This window comes from Periplaneta americana, chromosome 15, assembly GCF_040183065.1.
Source record: "Periplaneta americana isolate PAMFEO1 chromosome 15, P.americana_PAMFEO1_priV1, whole genome shotgun sequence".
Lineage (NCBI taxonomy): Eukaryota > Metazoa > Arthropoda > Insecta > Blattodea > Blattidae > Periplaneta > Periplaneta americana.
The window spans coordinates 67,181,627-67,208,910 of NC_091131.1; the positions used below are offsets into that span (position 1 = coordinate 67,181,627).

The 27,284-nt window shown below is 35.5% G+C and overlaps 1 protein-coding gene across 3 annotated transcripts; it reads right to left on the bottom strand.

Annotated features, from left to right (window-relative positions):
• Positions 1-340: 340 nt before the first annotated feature.
• Positions 341-27,270, bottom strand: LOC138715080 (methionine aminopeptidase 1D, mitochondrial). 3 transcript variants are annotated; one of them, XM_069847578.1, is made up of 6 exons: positions 27,013-27,267; positions 15,712-15,913; positions 15,444-15,635; positions 6,850-7,000; positions 2,149-2,259; positions 341-650 (listed from the first exon to the last, which is right to left on the bottom strand). In XM_069847578.1, the coding sequence occupies exons 1-6, from the start codon at positions 27,108-27,110 to the stop codon at positions 439-441; spliced, it is 966 nt and encodes a 321-aa protein (XP_069703679.1). In that variant the 5' UTR covers positions 27,111-27,267; the 3' UTR covers positions 341-438. The 3 variants fall into 3 exon arrangements, with proteins under 3 accessions (XP_069703679.1, XP_069703680.1, XP_069703681.1); XM_069847579.1 differs by lacking the exon at positions 27,013-27,267 and adding an exon at positions 25,787-26,801; XM_069847580.1 differs by having other exon boundaries at positions 632-1,648; positions 27,013-27,270.
• Between the last annotated feature and the right edge of the window lie 14 nt (positions 27,271-27,284).

Sequence of the window (27,284 nt, forward strand, 5' to 3'; positions counted from 1 at the left end):
TGCTCAATAGAAGTCGACCAAGGACTGGACTGAGGAGATTTTTATTCCATTATCAAAATGCTTTTACCCACACTACAAAATAAAAGCATGTCATATTTCTCGAGAGTACACCAATAAAATATATGGCATATCACGACTGCAGTACTGACCTGGACCATATGACATCTAGAAGGAATTGATGCAGTGCTGGACAACTAGTGGTATGGATGTAACAGATTCAGAAAGATGTAGCTGTGTACAGAGTGATAAGGAGAGTACCAGAATAAGATGGGATAGTTAAACCATTGCTGTAAGCATTATTCTAGCTCTCAAAATGTTTGTAATGACCAATATTTTGATATCTGCAAAACAATGTCTCCACTTTATTAACAATTAAAAAATAAATACGTCAAATTCAGATAAAAAGTCTCTTCAAAATAAATATCTTAAGTTTTAATGCTACACTTTCATATATTCATTACTATGTGTCAGAACTTCGACGCCTGTGTCTGTGATAAGCACTGTGTGCTCACATTGTGCTGCCCGTCCATTGTCCAATGTCACAGCTGTCCACCCATCCTCCAGAATCACGATCTCGTGCGACCCTTGGGCGAGGACAGGTTCTATTGTAAAGGTCATGCCAGCTTCCATCTTCCCTGGATAATCATTATCTGTGCCAAGTGAAGGAGAATTTCAGTATTAACAATTGTCATGGTATCAAGAAAATATATTCTTGCAATCTAATTTGAGTATTTTAATTTAATTTTATATTTAATTCTTACTGGAGCCATTTAAATCATATTAAGTCTAATACTTACTGATAAGAGTTCTCGCTTATGCCAACAACTAGAGCCACCTACATTTAAAAGCCAGAGTTTTCAAGAGTAAAACTGTAAAGAACTGTCAACCAGAGGCACACAATAGAGAAGCACGTGTTTGTCTTAATATCTATTTTCAATGTAAATGACTGTTTTATAGCATAAGTATGTGTCGATGAAATATGTTTGCAGTTGTACCAAACATTCATATAATATAAACTACCTATGTAGTGGCGATAAAAACAAAACACTAAATGAAAATAAAATGGCTGCAGTGTGGCAATTTTGAAGGTTAGATGACAAAATGAGTAGTAATATTTTATAAACTGTTATTTCTATTTCATTTTTTATAGTTTTTTAACTAATGGCGAGTACTTGACTGCCATTCATCCATATGAAGCCAGTTGTGTAGATCAATTTACTGAAGAATCGTTTCCCAGGGTGTGCCATAGGAGGCTGGTCTACACTACACTTGCCGTAAGATAAGAGGATGGAGATTTGTTGGGATGCCACAGGGGAACCGGAGCCTTCCTGGATAAAGCCTCTGTGTTAAGTGGGCCACAGGCTTGTCCAACACAAGTTATAAATCGGTACAGTGGGAATCAAACCTGAGTCCACAGTATTATAAGTGCAGTGCTCTAGCCACTAGACCACCATGGCGGTATATTTCATAAACCACATTTTTATAGTCTTACTTATGATTTGTGGTCCAGTAGAAATGTTGTTCCAGCCAAGTTGTAGGATCCGCCTGGTATATGTATGAATAAAGTCACTCAGCTCATTTTCAAGGTGATGATTCTTGTAAACACTTATTTTGTGATCCCATCAGGAATGTTGCATTTCTTTACAGCCTGTCCTTCAGTAAGGCCAAATATAAAGATCAATGAAAAAGTGCAGAAAAATACTTTTAACATAATATGTAACATAACACACCATTACATATTAAGTATTTACCAATTAGCCTAAACTCAGTGAACTTTAATTCTGTAAATGAAGAGTTGAATGGAAAACGGGCATAACCCAAAAATTGAAGTTTTGAGAAAAAGGCCTTTGAAATATTTGAGTAGCTGTATAAATAACATTGAGCATATGGGGCCATTCCCTCAAATGACCAGTTACCATAGAAACGCCTACATAATTAGGTTGGTGCATAAGTTCGTAGCGTTTTTCTGTACTTTCATTCATTTAATAGTAGGGGCCTACTATAGTGACACAGCTACCATAGCAATGAAAAACGCTATGAACTTATGCACCAACCCAATATCACGTATTATCTTCTACAATGTACTAGGCAAGGCCCATAAAACCAATGGTTTTTTCTTAACGTGGAATGCTCTATATATACACTTACAGCAGTGATATATGTCAGGTGGTCCGTGGAAATAGCTGCCAATACCATGGCCTGTGAAACAGGGCACAACACAGAATCCAGCCTTCCGTGCCACCGACTCAATTTCATTTCCTGCAACAATATAATAACGCAATGACACAGGTTATGGATTACACAGCACGTCTGTACTTCCATATTTAATTATCAGGAAGTACCAGATTAAAAAATGAGAAGCAGGACTTATTTTTACCTGTAAAAGCAGGATTTTCCACAAAAAAAACAGGATATAACGTGATGTGTAGGAACCGGATTTTTATGTAATATAAAGGTGTGAAATATGTACATATTTATGTAAGAAAAATACGCTGAATATGTACCAAAATATGTAAAATCATAAATATATTTAATATCAATATCTGGCAGATATAGTCTAGGTAAAACTCTCCAGTTGTGATTTCAGACAGCACCCGACTTTTTTACCGTACACTTGACACATTACTATTTTTCCATCCGTAGTGAAATCTCCGTCCATCACAATCCATGATTTTATTTTTGTCATTAGGGTTGAAAATACAGGGGCCAATTTAGTTAGTTAAAAGCAGTAGATAAACTCACTTGCACTTTATATTGTAATTACTAAAACTAGATGAGGGACATATGCATTTTAGCTGCTCCCTGTAAGAAACAAAGTACCTACTAAAATCTCAAACTATAGGCATTTACAAACTATTGTTTGAAAAGTGACATTCCTGTCTCACTCAGAAGGGTAGGATTATTCCAGCCGAGAACTATACTTAATAATTGCTCGGAAAATCCCATTTCCGTATAGATCTACTAAATTTAAAGTAAAGAGGTCAAGCAATAACCTGAAAAGCTATTTATTTTAATCTTTCAACATCTTTCCAGTTTGTTCCTTTACTTCAGCTTCTTTTCAAAAGTCGGCTACTTTATTGCGGCTCATGCCAGACTTGACACAGGTTTTCCCTGGAAGGGTTAGGAAGAGGGTGGGTAAGATTGCAAATTGCATGGGAACGGCTTGTTAAGACGTGTGCAGAACAATTATAGTTGGAGACAAATCATGTCGTCCTCATCCCACTTCACTGCATGAAGGCAACGCTACTTTCTGAGGGATTTTTGCAATACAAGGTAGCTGTATGAGAAAGGTTGTCTTTTGTTCACTCATATTTATAGTGGGCGGTATGGGGTGAGTGCCTCTTTTACTTCCTGGAACTAAGAATGTTATATTTCATCCCGAAATATGTCCTTTCTTGCATAGGTAAAGAGGCTTTTTAAATCTGTGTATTTCAAACTGTAAACTTCCCCAGCAGAAGTTTTTTTTTTTCCTTTTAGAGATGTAAAAATGAATAAAACCCCTAAATACGTAGATTTATGTAATACCAAGCCATAATATGTAATGTGGGACAAATCTGTAAAAATATGTAGTATCAAATTTTAATATATTAACGGTAATTACAAGATTCGCAAAGATTTGCTATTTATATATGGTTAGGTGGAAAGAAATATAATATGTAATTACATAAAAATCCGGTCCCTAGTGATATGTGACGTGATGTTTTTTCCCCAATGTTTTATATAATATGGTAAATTGTTAGTCTTAGTATACAATAAAATTGATACACATCTGTTAACAATCATTAATTAAATTAACTATTTAAGTGTAAAGATTATAAATAAGCTTATAACTTGTTCACTTTCCTGACTATTCGTACTTCTCTGATGACTCAACTTGTTTCAGTAAGGAATGTTGTTTGTCACCCAATAAACACTTGTGGAAATCCACACAAGACAGATGTCTTTAATTAAACTTTACAAACATAATTCCTCTAATGAACACCAGACATAGACGGTTTCTTTCTTTGCTCCACTGGAAATTGACGAGAAAAAAAGGACAATTTCTAATTTTCTACAATGCTTGACCAGACACAGGACACACATCTAAAGACAGGACATGTCCACTGAAATCCCGATGTCTGGTGATTCTATACAGAACGAGTCAAACTTAAGTTACTGACATTCTTAGCGAGCCAAGAGGTTGCATATTGATGGGCAGTGCACTGGGATTTCTCGATCTCTTGCTTTAAGCCCAGCAAAGGATACAATGCGCAAGTTTTCCTTATAAGTTGTTGCATTAAGCTGATGACAAAATTCTGGTATTTTTAAAGATAGATACACAGTACAGCAAAACATTTTCCTCCTTGAAAAGTATCTACTGAAGAAGAAGTCGTGTCAGTTGTGTTTATGTAAGTTTAATAAGTGGCAAGAAACAGGTTCCATTCTCAACAGGGCCGTATTCCAGGAATTGCTGAGCAACCTCTAGCTGTGCTGCGGGCAACCCCTAAAATTGTTCCTAACCTTGTAATGCGACACCACATTGTACTGGATGATCGTTGATTACAGTAACTAAAGAACATAATGTAAGTGCACTGAGACGAAAAGAAAACTACAGCTATTTTAGGTTCATAAAGTTTCGCTTCAATCCTTTCACATGACATTTAAAATATTTAATGTTTCACCATTTCAGTATTGTACTAATGATGATTAGTAGATAAATATTAAATTAATAATTTTATACCTGGTGTTTATTGAACTGTTTCCAATGTCAAAAAAAATAAAATTTAGTTCAAGACCTACAGCCCTAATTCTCGACAAGACGAAACATCATATGAGATGTGTTATAACAGAACAAACATCTGAAGATATGCGTGTAAGGATGGAGTTGAGTTGAAGAAAAAGTAACAGTCATTTACAACACCAATCAGTGTCATACAAATCCTAACTCAAAGTAAAAATATACAAGAAGAATTGCAAGAACAAGCATTAATTCAGTGTAAGAAATTAATAGGACTACCAAATAATAATGGCAGAATTTGAAGACAAACTAAAAACACAAAGAAGTTTTATAAACTTAATACAAGGTATTAAAGAAAAACTACGGATTCCACACACAAAGGAATATTTATTACAAAAAGAGAAACCCCTTCAAATATTCCAAATAGATTACAATTTACAACTAGTCGAAAAATTTAAGAAATAAGAAACAAATATTGAGAAAATGAAACTTTTGGCCTTAGAAACTATAGAAACAAGATACCACCATAATAAATAGCTTCATATACACAGGATGGAAGTGAAATAACCTTGCAGATTAAAAGAGGTGATAGGGTACATGTAAATGAATAGAAAACCTATATTATGTTTTGTGATTAAATGCACGGTTAATTAGAAAATTAAGTTTGAAGTTTCGGCAGTCCAGCAACATTGTAGCTAACACACTACTTGTATACAGATGTAAGAGGTCAACGAACACAGTGAGTCTCCGTACGTAAGCTGCCAAGTTGCCACACATTCGCTTCATGCAATGGTTTGAATTTAGGGGTTTTTTAAATTAAATTTACACGAAAACCGTGCATGCTATGATATATGCCAGAGGGATAAATTATTCTTTATGAGATTTCCTATTGATATGGACAAAAATCACGATCCTACTCACTATAGTTACCGAATAAGAGATTGTTAACATTTTTTTAACTATGAACTTTCCACCAATATGTCTATATTATAGTTTTTTGTTACATAGAACATGAGCTCTGGAAATCTGCAAGGCTATTTCACTTCCACCCTGCATATAGATGGTTTCCTCAAGTCAAATGAAAAAGAAATAACTGCAGGAGCAGGAGGAACTTGTCCACTTTTCTCATTTTATTCCAATCTGGAACCTAATACTACAAATTTTGATGGCGAAATAACAGCAATTCATACATCCTTAACGAACCTTCAATATAGAATAAACAAATTTCAGGATGCTGTTATACTGTCAGATTCTCAAGCAGCTATTGTAGCCACTGCGAGTCTTTACTCAACAAAATCACAACAAATACACAAATGGAGAAACATGATATGAATCCGCAGACTTTTTGGCTAAGGAAGGCACAGAAATTCTACAAAAAAAAAAAAAAACTCAACGAAATTCATCCTACCATTCTGTAAAACTGCTAATCAAGAAAAAATTTCAATCAATGTACCTAAAAAACTGCAAAAACAATGCTGAAGGCAAGCAGTGACAAATTCTTATATCTAATCCAGGAATTGTTCCTCACTTACCACGAAAATCTGCAGTTGCAATGTACCAATTAATTACTGGCCATAGCTTAAATGAACCCATGACCTTAGAACATTTAGGAAGACATAGAAATCTATAAAAAGATAAATACTGGAATGCAAGAGGACTAATGGCTTCTTTGCCAAAGGTCTAGGCATTTGAACAACAACATATTTTATCATATACTTTTCCTTTATTTTCTCTTCTATTCTTTTAAGTTGATACCATAGTTGAATCTCAACGGTATTTTTAAGGCTACAGTCAGTAAATGAGGTCTTAAGTAATTTTCAATTAAATTATAGTAAGTAAAATATTAAAAAAAGGAGTTAAACAAAATGGTGACTGTGAGATTAGAATCCTTACATCAACTAATTAGAATAGAATTTGTATGAACTGCAATTAGTAATATTGCTCTCATAACTCAATCAGGCGAATGGAATACATATATTATCTTCTATAACTAGTTTTCACCTCCTTGGTTATCTTCAGCCAATTTAAATCAAGAAGAAAAAGAATTTAATAATTCACATGTGAACAAGTAACTGTAATCCCCCATTTCAGAATAGTACTTCTTGGAATATGAAACCTGGAGTTATACGTACCAATGTTACAGAAAAATTCCCCAGGGCGGCAGATGGAAATTGCTTCTTGCAGGGCTAGCTCTGTCGTCTTTACAAGGGCCTGCCCTTCGGCATCTACTTCACCTACAAGGAACATGGCTGAACAGTCTCCATGGTAGCCATTCAAGTAAACCTATGCCAACAAAATACGTGATAGTGCTCACAGATACTCTATGTTCACACAACAGGTCTTCATACTTTAAAAAAAGGTATACTGTAATAAAATGATTTTTAATATTATTTTATATTGTCACATATAAATGATTCATGTTGTTTAGTCAATTGTTCGGAAACAGGTCTAAACCTCGCAAGTGATACCAAGAAGGCATCACTTATGAGGCAACTAGGCCAGAGATAATAGGGTAGAGTGGCCAATTCCTTTCCCCCTCCATTGCATATATCGTTGACTAGCTATAGGTATCCTACAAGCAAAACTCAGCTCAAACTCCTCGCATCGCGCATGCTACATCCCTCTTCCCCCCCCCCCCCCCCCCGCAATTGGCTTGAGAGCATGCTGGGAATGGGAGCATACATCATCTGCGCGAGACAGTCACGCCTGCTGGTTTCTGCGCACTGAGTTTTCCTTGTTGGATGCCTATACATATTACACTAGTCAGACTTCAGATGCATACAAACAGTAAGTTGTTCTTCCTCTGACACATATCAAGTGAGATGTAGTGCCTGATAATAGATGTACATATCAGCCAGAATCTCAATGAGAGGAAAAAATTATGCATATCATCTAAAAATTACAATCTGAAGATTTAATTAATAAAACTAAGACAATGGCATTCCATTCGATCTTTCATATTAAAACAATACTTACTGGTAATAAATATATGTAAAATAATCTAATCATCACTTTTAGGTACTTTGGTTGATGTACTTCCTATTTTACAAATACAGTAGAATTCCTCGTATCTGGCAACTGTGGGACAAACGAGTGGCGAATAACTGATTTTGCTGGGTAATTGGAAAATATTTTTATAGATTATGTAAAGACATACTGTACTGCACAAACATTTTTTTTCCACGTTGAAATTTAGTAATTTTCGTAGATATCTAAAAATAAAGTTTTGAAATATGTACAATGTTAATACGGTAATGTACATTCATCAGTTCATAATTACAGTAATACAAAATAGCGTAAAAAATACTAAAAGTTTTCGTAACCTTATGACAATTTTAAATGGTGGTCATGTGACATGAAGAGCAGTGTAGCCAACGTCGCAACTATGAAGACAATGATGTAGCGCTCGATGATTTAAACCTCTTTAAAGAAGCAGTCCGCGATAAAATTAAGTTGGCTTTAATCAAACATGTTTTTCAATCTAAGTAGAATGCAATTTACCGCATTTCAATGCGAGGCATGGTTGAGTTACTGACTCCGCACAAATGCTTATGACGTCACAGCCACTGAACTGGTGTGATTGCGTAGTAAGCCGAGAACTTCCCGAGTGCAGCGCTTTGTATTAAATAATCTTCTCGTGCCGTAGTAAATGTGAACAGAATTTCGGACTTAGTTGTGATTGAGTGAAGTCATATTTTTTTGCTTTTCATTTAATCATAAAACAGCACATACCAATGTTGTGGTTTTATGTAGGGCTATTTTCTTTTATATGAATGACTTTGAACTACAGTAGACTAAACAGAAAAAATTGTATCGTAATACAGTTTAAAATGCCGTGGTAGTGTGATTTTTCGTGTTCAGAGGGAACAACAAAAGCAGAACATGGAGAAGGGGTATCATTTCATGTATTGCCGAGCAAAGAAAAGTCACCGCAAATACAGTATTTAAAACATGGGTGAAGAAAATCAACAGAAAAGCTTTTACACCATCGAAAGCTGCTGTTGTGTGTTCTAATCATTTCCATGAAATTAATTTTAAGGAATTGTCCCTATTAAAAAGACGTTTAATGAAAGACAATAGAACTCCTATGAAAATGAAGAAAACTGCTGTCCCTTATTTTTGAAAGGAGAATCTCCCCAAGACAGTTCTAATACTAAGCGCTCCTCTGCTTATAAATGAAAAAAAGGTCGTCGAAAAAGTAATAGCAAGTTGCAGTGATGCACCTATAGCTGAAAATATTCACGTATGTGTAGTTCTCGATGAGGCTGAAAATTCACAGAAACGTAATATAAACAAAGCTGTGCAGTGTGAGATAGGGTGCGAGACGCTAAGAAATGTATGTGTTGAATCAGATGTGAGTGAGCCATAAACTGTCTTAGACAGATCTTTTAAAATACAAGGAGAAACTTCAAATTCTAATTCATCAGGTATAAGGTACAAATTATTTGAAAATTTTTCAAAAACTTTACAACTATATTTCATCGGCAAGACAACATTTTATAAAATAATTTCAAAATTCGTAGAACCAACAGTAATTGTAGTTATTTTCAGATTCATGAACAACTTATCAATTCTGTAAAAGATAAAAACGTGCGAATCGCGGTGATGACCAATTTGACTCACCTGGTTACAGTGCAAAATATGTGACTTACAGTGTAATGGACCTCGATTCAGATAATCTTATAGACTTCGTAGTTCTGCAAAAGGGTCTAATTGTAGGCAATCTTGAAAAAGCAGCATGCGAAAAAGTTCTAGATCGCCTAAAAGAAAAAAATGAACATTACCCTTTCTCTGTCGGACCACAATAGAAGAATTAGGAAATTCATGAGGACCAAATATGAATGGTGGACCATCATTTGACATTTGGCACATTGCAAAAAGCTTATCTACAAACCTTAAAGCCGCCGCAAAAACATATGAGAAAATACAAATGTGGAAAGACAGCATCATAAATCACTCGTGGTGGTTATGTGCTACATGTGAAGGTGATTCTGACGACTTAGAAGACAGATTCATTTCTGTATGAAATCATATTTGTAATATACACGAACAGAGACATAAAAAATGTGCACACATTCACCCATACAATAGCGAGAGGGAATGGACCGAACCTGGATCCGAACCAACAATGCTCTGAAAAATGTTGTATGCAACCCTGTCCTTTAAAAGACTTAAAGCAGACTAATCAGTTTTGTCACACCAGCAAACTTGAATCATATCATAACGAGAGATTGGTTTACACTCCTAAGAGAAAACACTTTCCATATGATGGAATAGTAACAAGAACTATGATTGCGATAATGGACCATAATTACAACGTGAAAATAGATGTAACTGGCTCCAGACTCCAGTACTCTAAAGCCACTAAACGATTGGTGGAAAAGAAAACATACAACTGGAAGAAAAAAGCATGGAGAGAAGATATACAGAGAAACGTGTTGGAAGTAGCTCGTGGTTATCAACTACTGCAATTCGATGATGCACATGTTTTAGAGGTTTTCTCAAACATAGCCCCGGTGCCTAAACCGTGTGACTCAACAATTATGGTGCAATAGAATAATATAAACCATGTACTAATTTATTGCTGACGTGAGATAAACACGTATCTGTAGTCCCCACATAACGAATATTTCACATCTCACATACATTCACTCACTCAGTGAAGACGTTGACTTAGGTTATAATTGATCAAAATATTAAAATTTTCAGTTTGAACCCTTATCAGACCCAAGTCGTTCTAATCATAGAATGGAACAGAATGCATTGTTTAAAGTGGGATAGAGTTTGGGTAAGTTATTACTATTATTATTATTATTATTATTATTATTATTACTTATTACAGTATATGCATGTGATAGGTCCTAAGTGAGTTAATAATAACTGACTGTAACATATGAATATGTATTTACTCGTTCTACACCACTGTATGTCAAACAGAACTAAAATGCAGTCTTATGAAGCGATCGGTGGTTATGACGTCAGAGCTTGCAGTAAGACCTTTAATATTTCACAAACTAAAAGGCGTAGAGAGATGAGACAAACGCCGTTAATCTAAGGATTACTTAGGTAAACATCCTATAATATAATCAAAATTTCGAATTTTATCGCGGACTGCTCCTTTAATATATCTCTAATGTCTGCTTATACTACCTATTACTCGAATAAAAATTTTACGCGCTACAGCATAACAGAGAATTTCACACTTTCCTATTTACACTCATCCAACGCCCCTTAGAGAAGGGGGAGAGTTCAAGTGGTAAATTTAAAGATATCGTCTCTGCGCATTGTTTGTAAGGCCCAAGTGACAACTTTCCGATGCTACCGGATCTACTCCAGGGACATAATGGAATTTTCTGTGTAAGTTTTCATGCGTGAACAATGTATAGAGTAAACACAATATATGCGATCCACAAAAACCACTCACATCTTTGTCCGACTCTTTCCTTTCTCATGAATGACAATTTTTTTGGCCTAATCAAAAGTGCCGTTGTTTTGGTATTGCCAGTTATATGGGTGCCAGATACGAAGGATTTTACTGTACTGTACAGGAACTGAAGAAAAAACTGGCAAGACATCAAAACAAATTTTAAATAGTATCAAAATATTCTGAAATCCAAGGAAAAAGTAAATAAATAAAATTATATAAATTATTATTTTTAGTGAGTTATTTTACGATGCTTTATCAACTGCTGTGGTTATCTAGCACCAGAATGATATGAAGGTGATAATGCCGGTGAAATGAGTCCAGGATCCGAAAGTTACCCAGCATATAAATTATTAATGGCAGTTATTATTATATGATAAAAGGATCTGCATAGAATGTAATCTAACAAGAAAATAAAAATGAAATTCACTCCACTAAAGATAGCTCACAAACTTTCCTATAATATAAAATCAAAATTTCTTTCACCAATCTCTCAGATGCATTAAAATGCCAACATGCATGGCTGTGAATTCGATCCTTTCAATGTATAGACTTAGTTTGCTCTTGTCAATGACAGATCATTTTTTTTATTCTTGTAAAATTATCTTTAATTTTCTTTGTAACATTTATAGTACTCTTATAGCATAATATATTATCGATTAGAGAAAAATTCACAATTTAAGATTGTTTTTATTTTTATTTATATTCATTGATTAACATTATAATATTAATTTACAGTGTGTGTGTGTGTGTGTGTATCTAATGCTCTGGATTTAACAATGAAGTCATCATCCTTCTTGCTTCCCAATATTTTGATGGAAGGTCCACAAATGTCCTAAGAGTTTCACAATTAGCCAGGTGCTCCATCTCCATGTCCTCTTCTCTGGTGCACAGTAAGCATTTAGGTGAATTCAGTACTCCAATACGATGGAGGTGTTTACTGAGGCAATCATGACCAGTAATTAATTTACAGTAAAATCTCTCGTAACCGGCAATACCAGAACAGCACTTTTGGCTGGGCCAAAAAAAAGAATGTTTAAATCTGCCACATTGCCACAGTCTGGGCCGTCAGTTATGCCACATTAAGAAATTCGCACGAATTTTCATTTCCAGTGAATATTCGAACCTAAACTTAGCATAGGCTATTATTTGTATTGTGTGATGTGTTTTAATAAAAAAAATTCACACAGTTTTTATGTTTGTTTAATTATGTTCGGGCCATCATTAAGAAGTTCGCAAGAAGTGAAAATAGATTGAAGGCTACATTTTTTTAGATAATAGACAATATTTTGCAGGAAAGTGAAAAGAGATTCTCTAAAAATCCAGACAGGCTACTTCGCACTCTGTCTGTGATCCTTCCTCAGACTTATTTATGAAATCGAAGACTGTCTGTAACTTTGCTAAAACATACGAGATGATTAAGCCATTACTCTTTTAACAATCAATGTTAAGTTGTAAAAACTATGCATAACAATTGTGAAAAAGCAACTTCAGTTAAAAAAAGCAATAAAAATAATGGTAGTTTAGAGAGTTTGAAAGAGATGAATGATATCTTTAAAATTGCACTGGTTCTTTCAGTGATTGCAGCCATAGCAGAGTGAAGTTTTTCAACAATGAAACTAATCAAACTATACCTCAGAGCATCTATAACCAGAGAGAGCCTCACTAATCTAGCCCTTAACTCAAATGAGAAGGAAAACCATAAGTCATCATTGACAATTTGCTTCTCAAAAAGCATGCCATCTTGAATCCATCTTATAGCATGTAATATGTAAGTGTTATCCTTCCTCTTCTTCTTCTTATTTTTCTTCATCGCCATTATCATAACAGACTGCAGCCACCAGCATAGCTCAGGCGGTAGCATATTTGCCTGCTGATTTGTTGTGCTTGGGCGTGAGTTAGATTCCTGCTTGGGCTGATTATCTGGTTGGGTTTTTTCCAAGGTTTTTCCCAACTGTAAGGCGAATGTTAGATAAATAATCTATGGCGATTCCTCGGCTTCATTGCTATCAGCAATTTCATTGACGCTAAATAACTCAGTAGTTGATACAGCGTTGTTAAATAACCAAATAAAAAACCATGCATGCATGCTTTAGTCTACTAACCAGTTCCAACTTCACAAAAAAGCTGCTGTTATCCAATACTTACTTTTGATAATTCAACCTAGTATTCATATTACACTTTTGTCATCATAATCATCATCTTCTTTTCCAGTTTTAGGCCTTGTGGCCTGTTATGATCTTAATCAGTCGTTTATTCTGTTATCCCAAACTTCTCTTCCCTTTCTGTATTATGTAAAAAGTAGATGTTTTAAAAAAGTTAAAACCTGTTAAGCATTGCCAATAACTTGAAAATATTTATAAAACTGAATATTATTATATTTTGAATTTGTAGATGAAGATGCAAGCTTCTTTAAGTTCGTGGTCACCCAAAATTTTCCCTAGAACTACCACTGCTGTAACTTGTCCTGGGGAAACTTAATTACAACCAAGTCTCAGAAACATGTTTATCAATCAGTTAATGATGTTAACAATGCACCGATGGAGAATGGGCAATTAACATCCCAAGCAGCTTCTACACTATCAACCTAAAAGGAAGAGAAGTTTTGGACACAGAATAAACAATTGATTGGAACTGTAAAAAACAAGTTACAAGGCCTAAAAATGGAAAAGGATGAAGTGGTTGTGGTGATGGAGGAGAAAAAGAAGAAGATGACGATGATGATGACGATGTTGATAAAACACACATACATTATATACATCATGCTGTAATTTTTAAAAAAGTTTATATTGAACGCGAAAATTCCAAATAATTTGTCCATAAGCACTTTCTTCCAGACAAGTTGAAAGAAATGGGCTTATTTTGGATTGTTTCTCTCTTCTTGCTTGCTCCAAACAGATGGTAAGTAAAGGGAGACCAACAACAGCATATTAAATAAAGACGTTGGTACCTTGCAGAATAGTACAGGGTCAACAAAAAGGAATGCAGGGTTTATAAAACCTCAAAAACTATTAAATATATAAAAATGATTCAAGTGTTAAAATATGGCGAAAGAACATAAATTTCAGACATGCTTAGTCGGTGGTGAGGGAAACGAGCAAGCTTGAGATATGCAGTCACAAAACACACAGTCAACGGTCTCCAGTGCTAGTAAGTGTCAGTCATTATGTGGATCCTGTAACAGAAGGCTCAGTTAGTTTTATGGTATGCCGTTCACAGTAAGTGGCGAAAGTTACATCCATGAGAAAATACACCCAATGATAAAAACAGTTCAAAGAAATGGAAAGTGTTGCAAAACAGAAATGTCCACGCCGATCAAAATCAATGGAAGAAAATATGGAGCACATGACAGTCCTGTGTAAGAAGCCCTAAAAAGTTAATTCTTCATTGGAATTTGACATCAGGAATTCCAAAAACGATTCAAAACGTCCTTCTCAAACATTTACACTTTCAAGTCTGCAAGATTCAGCAGAACCATGAAATCAGATGACTAGCCCAAATGTTATGAATTTGTCAATTTCATGCTGAACAAAATTGAAGACGAAGAAAATTTTATATGCCAGGTTTGTTTCACAGACGAGGAAACTTTTCATGTGGTTACAGCCTAATTTACGAATTTGGAATCAGAGCTACTTGTAGCTAATGAATTCATAAGTAGGTTTGCTAGTGGTTCTGCGAAAGTGAGTTTTTTGGTGTGAGCCGCTCTGTTATCATATTGTAGGCCCTTTCTTTTTTATGGAGAGCACCATTACTGGACTTGCTGCAACATTATGTTTTGCCACAAACTGAAGACTTGGAGAGAAAAACTTGGAACCAGATGGGATACCTCTCCATTTTAGTCTTCCTTTGTGCAAAGCTTTGAATGAGAAGTTACCCAATACCTGGATTGCGAGATGCAGACCTGGTCCTGGCCTCTCAGAAGCCCAAATTTTACCCTGACGGATTTTTTTTTGTGGGGATGCTCCAAGGACATTGTGTATGGTGAAAAGATTCTGTATTTCCAGCACCTACAGGATAGGATCGTAATAGTAACTCCAGACATAAGTCAGCAGACTTGGCACAAGATCGAGTGATGTCTTCATGTCTTTTGAGCACATACCAAAACAGAAACTTCACACATTTCTTAATATTTTAACACATCATTTCGATATGTTTAACAGCTTCTGAGTATTAGTTTTCTTTATAATCCCAGCATTTTTATTTTTCGATGAACCTTTACATAACATGCACAGTCAAGTACAATTGCTAATTCCAAATCAATTTTAAGGAAGTTTGTTAATTAATGTTAATAATGCTGCTCACAGTCACGTCCACATTGATGATGTCTCCACTCTCGAGTGGGCGGTCATCTGGAATTCCATGACATGCCACATTGTTGATTGATGTACACACTGACTTGGGAAAGCCTTTATAGTGAAGAGGCGATGGGTAGGCATTGTGTTGCATGGTGAGATGGTGCACTATGCCGTCTATCTCGTCCGTGGTGAGACCCACCTGTAAGATGCACCCGTCATGTCATGACTCAGCAACATGGCGGCAAGACTCATACTATTCATACTCATCAACTTGCCTGAATGTATTTACCGACTGAGTCCAGTATGAACCGTGCTAATTTGCAACTGTTCCTCATTTGCTTGATCTGCGATGCAGTCTTTATTTCTGGTTCACTGGGGCCTGGTGCCAAGTATGATGGACGAGTAATGTGGGGAAATACAGCTCGCTCTCCACTGACAACACCTGGCTGCACAATGTTGTAAGAGCCAAAATTACTCCTGTAATAATGGAGTAAACATTTTACGTTTATACTTAGAAGTAAAATAAAATGATAAACTGTTAGAAAAACCAAATAGAGCTATCCTATGGGGGTACCCTCTCCAACTCCCCAGTCCCCACAAGACTGCACATATCCCTGTCATTAAAAAGAAAGAACCTAGTGAAGGTGTCCACTGCAGGATTTCCAAACTATATAACAGTAATACAAAGTTACGGTAATTCAACTCTAAAGCCAAAATGAAAGCAGTACAATTTTGTTATTCAGTTGCTACATACAGTAGATCACATATTTTCAGAAAAAATGGGACCAAATTTGTTGTAAAATGGTTAAAGTACACAATACTGTGGCTTACTGTAGCTGTTCTCTGCCATTACAATAACATCAAATTTAAAATCACAATTCAGAACAATAGAAGAAATTTTAACATGATAAAAATAAACAGGTTACATTAAATAAACTCTAAAAATAAACAGGTTACATTAATTAGACTCCACAATATGATTCATAATAGATCTATCAATTTAAGTGAATGAAAATGTAATCAACTTAGGAGAGCATAGGGAAACAGTAGGTATCAGCATAAGATACGAAAACCACGTTATACACATTAAAAAAAAAAGAAACAATAACAACATTCAGACTAAAATAGGGGTAATTTTCCCAACTAACTGAACCACCGTCAAGATGCCTGTCCATGTTCTCCCAATGCAAAAAGTATTCGGGTGATGGGAATGAGGGGGTTAAGGAGGGGAGAAACAAACGTAATTGCAGATGGCAGGACAATAGAATGTTGAAAATTGTAGCTAATAGATGGCTCTTCACTCTTCCTTAATCCAGAATACCGTAATCCTTTGCACAGGTAAATGCCGACAAATCGGCCATTGTTATTCCAGCGCACACTATGCAGTATACAGTCATACAGGAAACAAACGTTATTTAAATGCGAAAAAATGCCATGCTGTTGTGTTTCAAACTGTTTACAGAGAACTAAAAAAGGTGCACATTTGTTTTCTCTGTCACAAGCTGAAAGAAATAAGGAAAAAGGAAAGGAGTGATTATGAATATGAAAAGGAACGATCCACTACCTAGGCGAGCACACATTAATAAATTGTGAGATTAATGAATTACTCATTCATTCATAGTCCCTGGGGGTCGCGACCCACACTTTGGGAACCGCTGTTCTAGAATATGCTATTAGAAAAGTCCAGGATAAAAGAGAGAGTTTGCAATTGAACGGGTTAACAACAGCTAGCTCCTTGTTTATGTGGATGATGTGACTATGTTAGGAGAAAATCCACAAACTATAGGGAAAACACAGGAATTTTACTTGAAGCAAGTAAAGAGATAGGTTTGGAAGTAAATCCTGAAATGACAAAATATATGATAATGTCTCGTGAGCAGAATATTGTACGAAATGTATCCTTTGAAGAGGTGAAAAAATTCAAATAGGCTATCTTGGAGCAACAGTAACAAATATAAATGACACTCAAGAGGAAATCAAATGCAGAATAAATATGGGAAATGCGCGTTATTATTCGGTTGGGTGAAACGAGCGTTGAGCGGATTCCGCCGATTTTGGAATAGACACCGACGTACTTGAACTGCCAACATAGAAACAAAAAATCACACTCAATCGCTTTCACCTTCATCTTGATGGGATGATAAAAGCCTAAACTAACCTAACCTAAGTGCGTCGGTGTCTATTCCAAAATCGGCAGAATCCGCTCAACGCTCGTTTAACCTTCGGTTGAGAAGCTTTTATCATCCAATCTGCTCTCAAAAAGCAGAAAGTTAAAATTTCTAAAGAATTATATTATCAGTTCTTCTGTATGATTGTGAAACGTGGACTCTCACTTTGAGAGAGGAGCAGAGGTTAAGGGTGTTTGAGAATAAGGTGCTTAGGAAAATATTTGGGGCTAAGAGGGATGAAGTTACAGGAGAATGGAGAAAATTACACAACGCAGAACTGCATGCATTTTATTCTTCACCTGACATAATTAGGAATATTAAATCCAGACGTTTCAGATGGGCAGGGTATGTAACACATATGGGCAAATTCAGAAATGCATAGTGTTAGTTGGGAGGTCGGAGGAGGGAATAAGACCTTTTGGGAGGCCGAGACGTAGATGGGAGTATAATATTAAAATGGATTTGAGGGAGGTGGGATATGATGGTAAAGATTGGATTAATCTTGCTCAGGTAGGGACCGATGGCAGGCTTATGTGAGGACGGCAATGAACATTTGGGTTCCTTAAAAGCCATAAGTAAGTAAATTATTAGGTAGGTCTACTAATGTAATAAGTGGCATAAGTTTCTCTATCAGGAATTCATGAGACTTAAAAATTGCAGAGAAAGATTTCATTAATTAGGCATATAATATGATCATATAACATTCTTTATTGTTCAGAAACATCAACAATTGCCTTTGGAAATTCATACACAACTCTGTCGCCAGAGTTTTAATTTGTGGTCCATTCAGGACTTGTAGAATATCTTCAGCAGGTACAATAATTTCATCTCCCTCAATGATTCTAAATAATTTGTTACGGTACCTTTAGCCTACATTTTCATGAACACAACATCTACTTCTCCATTCCTCCTCACATTGTTTTCACAAACCACTACATACCAGAATTCATTCCTTTTTGAATTTAAACATATCTTTCAATGTTTTTTCTATCAGTAAACTTTGACTGGACTGCAGTTCTTGTTTCTGTTTCGCCCTATCAGCCCTATTTTGAATTTTGTCTTTTTCTAGCTAGCCTATTCCTTACATTTTTCTGCATTATTCTTTTTCTCTTTTCTACATTTGGCCATTATGTTTTTGGGAGAGACCACCTGAGAGAAAAGAGGTGTTATGTTTTTCAATTTAGAAACTGGGATAAAAATACTGTTTTCTATTCCTTGTTATATCCATTACATTTTCATGTGTCACATCCGTTACACTTTTTTTTAACATTAAATAAAATTTGTAAAATCATTTGAAAATATTTATAAGTAGAAAATGAACATAACCTCATTTTACCAAGTTACAACATTATACCACTAGACTGTGATTATAGTACTCAGTGATCTGCGAACTTTGTTATGTTTCTTGCACTGGTTTCTTGGAACAGATGTAGCATATTTTCCTTTGCTTTAAAACCATATGTACAAGAGGGCTTTGCATACGTACGAGAAATAAGGATTTTACTTACCTAAACTGATTGAAATTTAGTGGAGATACCAATAAAAGTGTAAGCTTTTCCTCCTTAGACACAACGAATCACAACAATGTACAACTTTAAATTTAAATGCAAATCTAAATTAGCTGATTGTTTGTTCAATCACCACCTTCACACTGAAAAAATATGGCAAACAGAAACAAACCAAAAAAAATCGTCCATTCCTGTAAATTCAGACATGTTACTATATTGGTACCGGTACCTATTTTCACATCAAGGTAAATGATTTTATTTTTTGTTAGTATGAGATATATGTTATAACAGGTTGGCTGTAGAATGAAAAGGACCCACTTATCAACACATAAGAATTTATCCCGAGATAGGATTATATAAAAAAAAAGGACATTCTATCTGAAAAAGCAGAATTTAAAAAAAGAAGAAGAAGAAGACATGACAATATGACGTAACGTGATGTTTATTTTCAAGGTTATATAAAATAATGCAATTTGTTAGTCTTAGTAGCCTACACAATAAAACTGATACAAAACTGTTAATAAATACTATATAATATGGGCTAAATGGACTATAGCTCAGGGCAGCTAAATTTCACACTCCACTGACAGCAACAACATTCCCACTCGTCCATGGCTAGGATATCTTATATTCATTGTTGACAATGTCGTTTCTCCAGTGAATATATACGCTGGTTTCTCCAGCTGGGCACTTTAACCAAATACCTTTAACTGTTGGCAGTGTTGTATTCGTGCTGATTAGTGGTTCTATATGTCGGATTAAAAGTTTTTGTGTAGAAACGGACATTTATTTGGCAGTTTACCTAATTTATACGCAGTGAATTTCATGTGGAGATGAATAAACAGTACAGTGCTAATCTAAAATGAGTCATGGATGGTAATGGCTAAATGGAGCCAGGTACAGAAAGCAGGCTTTGGAACAGCAGAGAAATAGCATAATGTAATAGCGAAGACTTTTGGAATTGATAGTTTCTTTGTGAAGTCCAGGAGTAGCAGTGCAAACGGAAATTTTGAAGAGATTCCAAAACCACTTCAAAATGAAGACAGTGTTAAGAACAGTGGTAATTAAAGACAGTTTTACAAAACCCGAAGTCAAGTATACCGACCATTTGTTTCTTTGGTTAAGCATACTGCTAATTTAAGATCCAGCCTTATGAGAAGTTAGTATTGCTGTACATGACTATGTCTCACAGAATAGAATAAATCAGGATGGTGAAAACCTAAACTTTTCTCGGTCAAAGAGACTTTCTGGTGAACACTTTCGATATTCAAGTAAATCTTTGTTTGCAACTCAACTTGTCAATAGCGAAAAGATAAACAAAACATACATAATGTACTCTGAGAGTAGTGCTGGCTCACTTGTCTGTGTACCTTGCCAGTTATTTGCTGGGACTATGAAAATAGCGAAGGTAGGGTTTGACGACTGGAAGTATGGCAACAATGCTTCAGTCAAACATGAAAATTCTTCCGAACGAAAGTCCTGTTATGAATATAATATGGTGATTACTTTCACGTGTTAATATTGAACTAAGTTTATAAATTTAGGTATTTATTAACTTAGTTCAATATTAACACGTGCAAGTAATCACCATAACATATATTATACTTATTTCTAAGTGATATTGTGGTAAAAGTTGTGTAATCAAAATGTATAAAAGTCCTGTGTTGGAGCAATGAAAATGGAAATGCCTATTCTTGAAGAATTGACACAAACTTTTCACTTGAAATCGACAAGGAGAAAAAGTACGGTTTTGAAACAGGTTGTGGTAGTGGTAGGGTTACTGACATCTAATGGTTTACTTTTCAGAGGAGACATAGAAAAATTTAATTCCTCCAAAAATAAAAATATTGGTAACTTTATTATGCGCCTTAGACTCTTTGCTGGACTTGATCCTTTTCTGGTTGAATATAGAGCGAAATTTGATAATCCAGTAACACCTCATACTTATCTTCTTTCACATAATATGAACAGTTCCTTGAACTTAAGGTGGAAAAAGTGTCAAACAGGGTTTGGCAACTGGAAGTACGGCAAATAGATAATTCATGAAGTTCAGTGGGCTAAATACTATTCATTGATATTCGACTCTAGCTCTGATACATCACATGTCGATCAGCTTGCTACAATTAACATGTATGTGCAAGAAAATGGGCACCCTATAGAGAGATTTTTTGTTTCCTTCCTCGTGGAGATCACAAATCAGAAGAACTTTTCAATGCTGTTTCAGATGTGCTAGTGTTATGATCCTGATAAGACAAACTGTAGAGGACAGCCATATGACAATGCTCCCAACATGGTCACAGCTTACACCAGATTTAAAACCAGAATGAAAGCCGTTTCTCCAACAGCTCAATAGATACCCTACTCTGCATATTCCCTGAATTTAGTGAGGACATTATGCAGCAAGTTGCTGTGAAGAAAGTAGCCACTTTTTCATGATTCTTCGAAATGTTTGTGTATTTTTTTTATTTCTGCTAACTGATTGGGTGTACTACAAAAACATTTAACAAAGCCAGAAAATCAAACTCTAAAAAGCTCATCACAGACTCGAAAGTCAGTCCATAATGATGCATATACAAGTCTCAATAGACACTGAAAAAAAATTATGGAATTACTTGTGTTTATTGTAAAAGATGAATCAGAGAAATATTGTATATGTACAGAATATGGCATATCGAACAAAGGCCGAACAAAATTTTAAGGCTTCGCAAAAGTTGCATAATGATGCCAATGTTTTGCACAACAAATTTGGACCTCCAAGAAGCACTTTTAACTCAGCCGCACAGAGGCTCTTTTCGATTATCTTTTTTTTTTTTTTTTTAACATAAGCATATTTGCAGGTCTTCACTTGATGCAGACTGCTACAATTTGTTATTACTGAGAGATAAAATAAAAGGAGTACTATTTTTTATTTTTAAGAGATGACAGGAAAGCAAAATAAAAGGTACAAATATGTTTCAGGCTGCATCAACCCAAAACTTACACAGAGAGATGGCTGACAATGAATTCCATGCACCCACATATCGACTACTATTTGTTTATACTTACTTACTTATTGGCTTTTAAGGAACCCGGAGGTTCATTGCCGCCCTCACATAAGCCCGCCATTGATCCCTATCCTGAGCAAGATTAATCCAGTCTCTACCATCATATCCCACATCCCTCAAATCCATTTTAATATTATCTTCCCATCTACGTCTCGGCATCCCCAAAGTTCTTTTTCCCACCGGCCTCCCAACTAACACTCTATATGCATTTCTGGATTCGCCCATACGTGCTACATGCCCTGCCCATCTCAAGCGTCTGGATTTAATGTTTCTAATTATGCAGGTGAAGAATACAATGCGTGCAGCTCTGCGTTCTGTAACTTTCTCCATTCTCCTATAACTTCATCCCTCTTAGCCCCAGATATTTTCCTAAGAACCTTATTCTCAAACACCCTTAATCTCTGTTCCTCTCTCAAAGTAGAGTTCAAGCTTCACAACCATATAGAACAACCGGTAATACTTACTTACTTACAAATGGCTTTTAAGGAACCCGAACATTCATTGCCGCCCTCACATAAGCCCGCCATCGGTCCCTATCCTGTGCAAGACCAATCCAGTCTCTATCATCATACCCCACCTCCCTCAAATCCATTGTAATATTATCCTCCCATCTACGTCTCGGCCTCCCTAAAGGTCTTTTTCCCTCCGGTCTCCCAACTAACACTCTATATGCATTTCTGGATTCGCCCATACATGCTACATGCCCTGCCCATCTCAAACGTCTGGATTTAATGTTCCTAATTATGTCAGGTGAAGAATACAATGCGTGCAGTTCTGCGTTGTGTAACTTTCTCCATACTCCTGTAACTTCATCCCCATTAGCCCCAAATATTTTCCTAAGCACCTTATTCTCAAACACCCTTAACCTATGTTCCTCTCTCAGAGTGAGAGTCCAAGTTTCACAACCATACAGAAGAACCGGTAATATAACTGTTTTATAAATAACTAAATAATAAATTCTAACTACTATTTGTTTATTCCATTCTTATTTTCATTTTGGTCTCCAGAAAAGTAATCTGCCTTCTTCTCACAGGATTGAAGTAACTATCTTGTATCCAGTGTGGACCTGATAATAGTAGCTCCCTTTTTCACCACAAACTAGCCCAAGCATTGGTGACTGTCTTCGCCAATCTCTCAACTGATTGTGTGTGGCATGGGAAACGAAGAATGTGTTTTTTCAGCAAATTCCTGATCATACACCATACTCTGCAAATCTTCAATACTTAAATAACGGAGGTTCTGGTGTAATTAATGTTATAAGAAAGGAAAAACAAGATATGAGTTCTTACTGCTTATTTGGTCCTCAAATTTATTAAACATTATTAAGCTTATATGCTCAGTTTTTTCTTACGTGTATTATTTTTTTTATTTAATTTGTATTTTGTGTTTATCTGTATTTATTTAAGGCAAATTGATCATTTTATTGTATTATGACTTATATTCCATCCAAACACAAGTCCGTAATACCAAATGAAAACTGAAGTTCTTCTTTTTAATAGCTTATCAGAAACTAAAAATTGTAAAATAGAAGTGACTTAAGCCCCAATGACCATGCATCAAAAAATTATGAAAATAAAAAAAATAAAATAAAAATTTTACTTTATACTCTAATCTTTAGACCTCCTGCGGCTCAGTGAAAAATGTAATCAGAGAAGAGTTTTTTACTGCTTATAGTAGAGACTACAAGATAGCTTTTGTATAGACCCAGAAACAAAATTTCGCCCACCTGAATTTTCAAAGTTCCAGCTATAACATACTGCGCATACTTAGTAAACAATGAGCATGTGTAGTATGTTATAACTAAAACTTGAAAAATTCAGATGGCCCAAATTTTGTTTCTGGGTCTGTACACCCTTACGTTTCGAATTTCGGATTTTTTTTTTCGATACACCCTGGTGTTCAGTAAAGCTTCAAGCTCCTTCACAAAGTGCAGAGACTCGAAAAGCTGCTATTTTATCTACACTGTTGGGTAATCTGTTGGAAATATTCAATGCTACTAGCAAAGAGCTCCTAGCAGTTGATGTTGATCTTTCTGTCATGGCTCCAATGTATGATTCACTACATAATAAATGTTAGGAATAATTTCCACTTTATGACAAAGCTGCTATAGGAAAGTCGTCCATCTCCGAATAGGAGGACCACAATGAAAAGAAAAAGAGAACTTCTTGCAGTGAAACAAGGCATGGTGAAATAAAATTTAGTGGACTAATTGACTTTCTAATCAATACTTATCTTGTCATAATTGACAATTTAATTATAGAGCTACAATGTCGAGAAAAGTTGTATGATGAGTTCAATACGCAGTTTGGTTCCTTTACCAAAGTAATTGTTATGAACCGTAATGAAATAATTGAAAATGCTGTAAGATTTTGTGATGTATGCAAAGGCCCAAAGTCATTTAAGAATAAATGTCATTTCTTCATATATACTAAATGCTTAAAAGAAGTTTCCACCACAATTTCAGAGTTGAGCCATATGATCTATGCAGGAGGCTTAAAAGAAGTTTGTCCTAGTTTTCAGTGATGGGAAGAGTAAACAATCACATGAAGTCCACCAAGTTACACAATCGCCTTAACTGGTTGGCTATGCTCACGAAAGAATCAAAACTAATAAGAACATATTACATATTCCGAAGTGATATAGTGTTAAAAGTTATGTAATCAAGATGTATAATAAGAACAGTTGACTATGATGATCTGGTAGATTCTATTGCACTATCATTCATGGAAGAAGCTTATTTAAGCTATTGTTGCCTATGTGATAAATCATTCAACTGTAAATGAGTTACAGTAATAGGTTAATTGTATATTTCATTGTTAATTAACTCAAATCCATAAATAGGTACTCTAAAAGTTTGAAAGTCTTGTTAATAATGGGTCACTAATTAATGTTATTTGTTAGTTTTCAATGTCTAAGAAAAAGTGTAAAAATTGTAGAATAAAAATGTCTCCAGTATGTAGGACCTACTTATCTTGTAATTAACTTTTTTTTTTTTTACAAAGGATGGCAAAATCTATATAACCCAGGGCGTCAGAACTTTTAAATCCTGGCCTGCTACTTATTACCTATTTAAGTGCACAGATTATAAAGAAGCTTGTACATTGTTTAATTTTCTGTTTTTTGGTACTTCTCTGTAGACTCAATTTATCTGAGCAAGGAATAATTTGTTACTCGGTAAATACTAGTGAATATACACAGAAGATACTTAGATGTCTTAAATTCATTTTTTCAAAACATAATTCCTCTAACAGACTCCAGACATACGCGGTTCCTCTCTTTGGCTCACCAAGAATTGACGAGAAAGAAAAGCAAGGCAATTTTATATATATAATACCTGGCTGGATGCAGGTCAACATAAAAAGCAGGACGCGTCCAGCAAAATCTGCCTGGGAACTACCTAAATTCACCTTATTGAAACTTCTATCTCGCTACGCACCACACACATTACTGACATCTGATTTATGATGAAATAAAACTGAGAAATGATATACCAGCAACTTTACAAATATAGTTAGTCTGGGTAATTCTTTACGATTGCGTTACCAAAGGAAGGCAAATATTGTCGGACCATCGGATCTTTGCCCCTTCAGCGCTGTCGTCGTTCTTGGAAAAGTTAACGCCTCTACTCACCCCATTCCGCCCGTTTCTCTCCCACTACGTCAAACAGCAGGCCACGAACCTTGCCGAATAGGGATGTTGCCAAACTTCCGTCAAACATTGTCATGTCTCTTGAATATTGCTTATAATACTGTAAGGTTAATTATTACTTAGTCATAATTTAATTTAAGCAGGTCTAATGACGCTGATTGACTTATGCAAAATGCTATTACTTGCTTAATAATATTTCTTTCACCACTCCGTGCTACAGTATTCATGTTGAGTTGACAACACTGGACTGCAAGTGCAAATAAACTGTCCCGCAAGAAGGCTCAAAATTATGAGTAGTGGGGGAGAGAAAGAGAGAGGGGTAGAAAAGAGAGAAATAGGAATACAGGGAGAGAAATGAATTGCCGAGGCTGAAAAGGAATTAAGGTTCAGTTCGCATATCTTACGGGGGCACAGATTCGATGGTCGGACTATATCTATCGATATCCACCTACCGTCTAAAATGCGTACATGCATGGTATATCAAACACCTGAACTAACTAAACCTAACCTATCACTGGTATTCGACCTTACGAAAACTCTATATCTATCTACTCTTATGTGCCTATAAAAAAACTGCCTCTCTGCCGATCACCACTTTTACAGCAACTTTTCACCCTTATTCCGGTGCGAAATTGGCGTAGCCGCTCATTATTTTTTTTTTTATAGTACGTATGACTCGACTATAAGCCAAGTAAGTATGTAAATACATGCTACCTTTCTTTGGTAACCCAATTGTAAAAAAAGTGACCCTGGAGAACTAAGTGAGTTTTCGTAAGGTTGAGGGTCAGTGACAGGTTAGGTTAGGTTTGTTCACGCTTTTGATGTGGCTTGCATATATGCTTTTTGATAAGCGAGTTTTCGTAAGGCCTAGGGCGAATAGCAGTTAGGTTTCGTTTTTTTCTTTGGTATGTCTTACATATAGGCCTCCGTCTTTTGGTTATTTCTAAGAGATAAAATTGTGTCCGAGTGTTGTGTAACAATTTTGAGGTAATTTTCAATAATTCTTTTTCTTTTTTTTTCCGTACGTGGTGCGTAGCGGGATCGAAATTTTACCATTAACCCTTCTTGAACAACTTTAAGTTTCCACTGTTCTGAATTTCACGTGGCTTTTCTTGTTACTGTCATGATCAATAACGTGCTACGTAGCCACGGTCTGGCCTAACTACAACGTCTTCTTCCATTACCCAAACGCACACACAACGAAGTACCTTTTCCATGGCCTCTTCCAGAAATCGTTTATATTATAATGTCTTCTTTGACCGCAAGTCCGCATGTTCAAAATACTGAGTAGCAGCTTCATCTTCATTAACAATGTAACAAATTGTCAACTCTCCGAATATCATGCAATATGATACAAAACCGTATAATGTACTTTACTGTTGTTTATTTCCAAACTCAATATATTAAGTATAATAAATTAATTGTCTTATAAACGGTATATCGAAGTTCATAACCTCAAAATATCCCACTTGAACGCCAT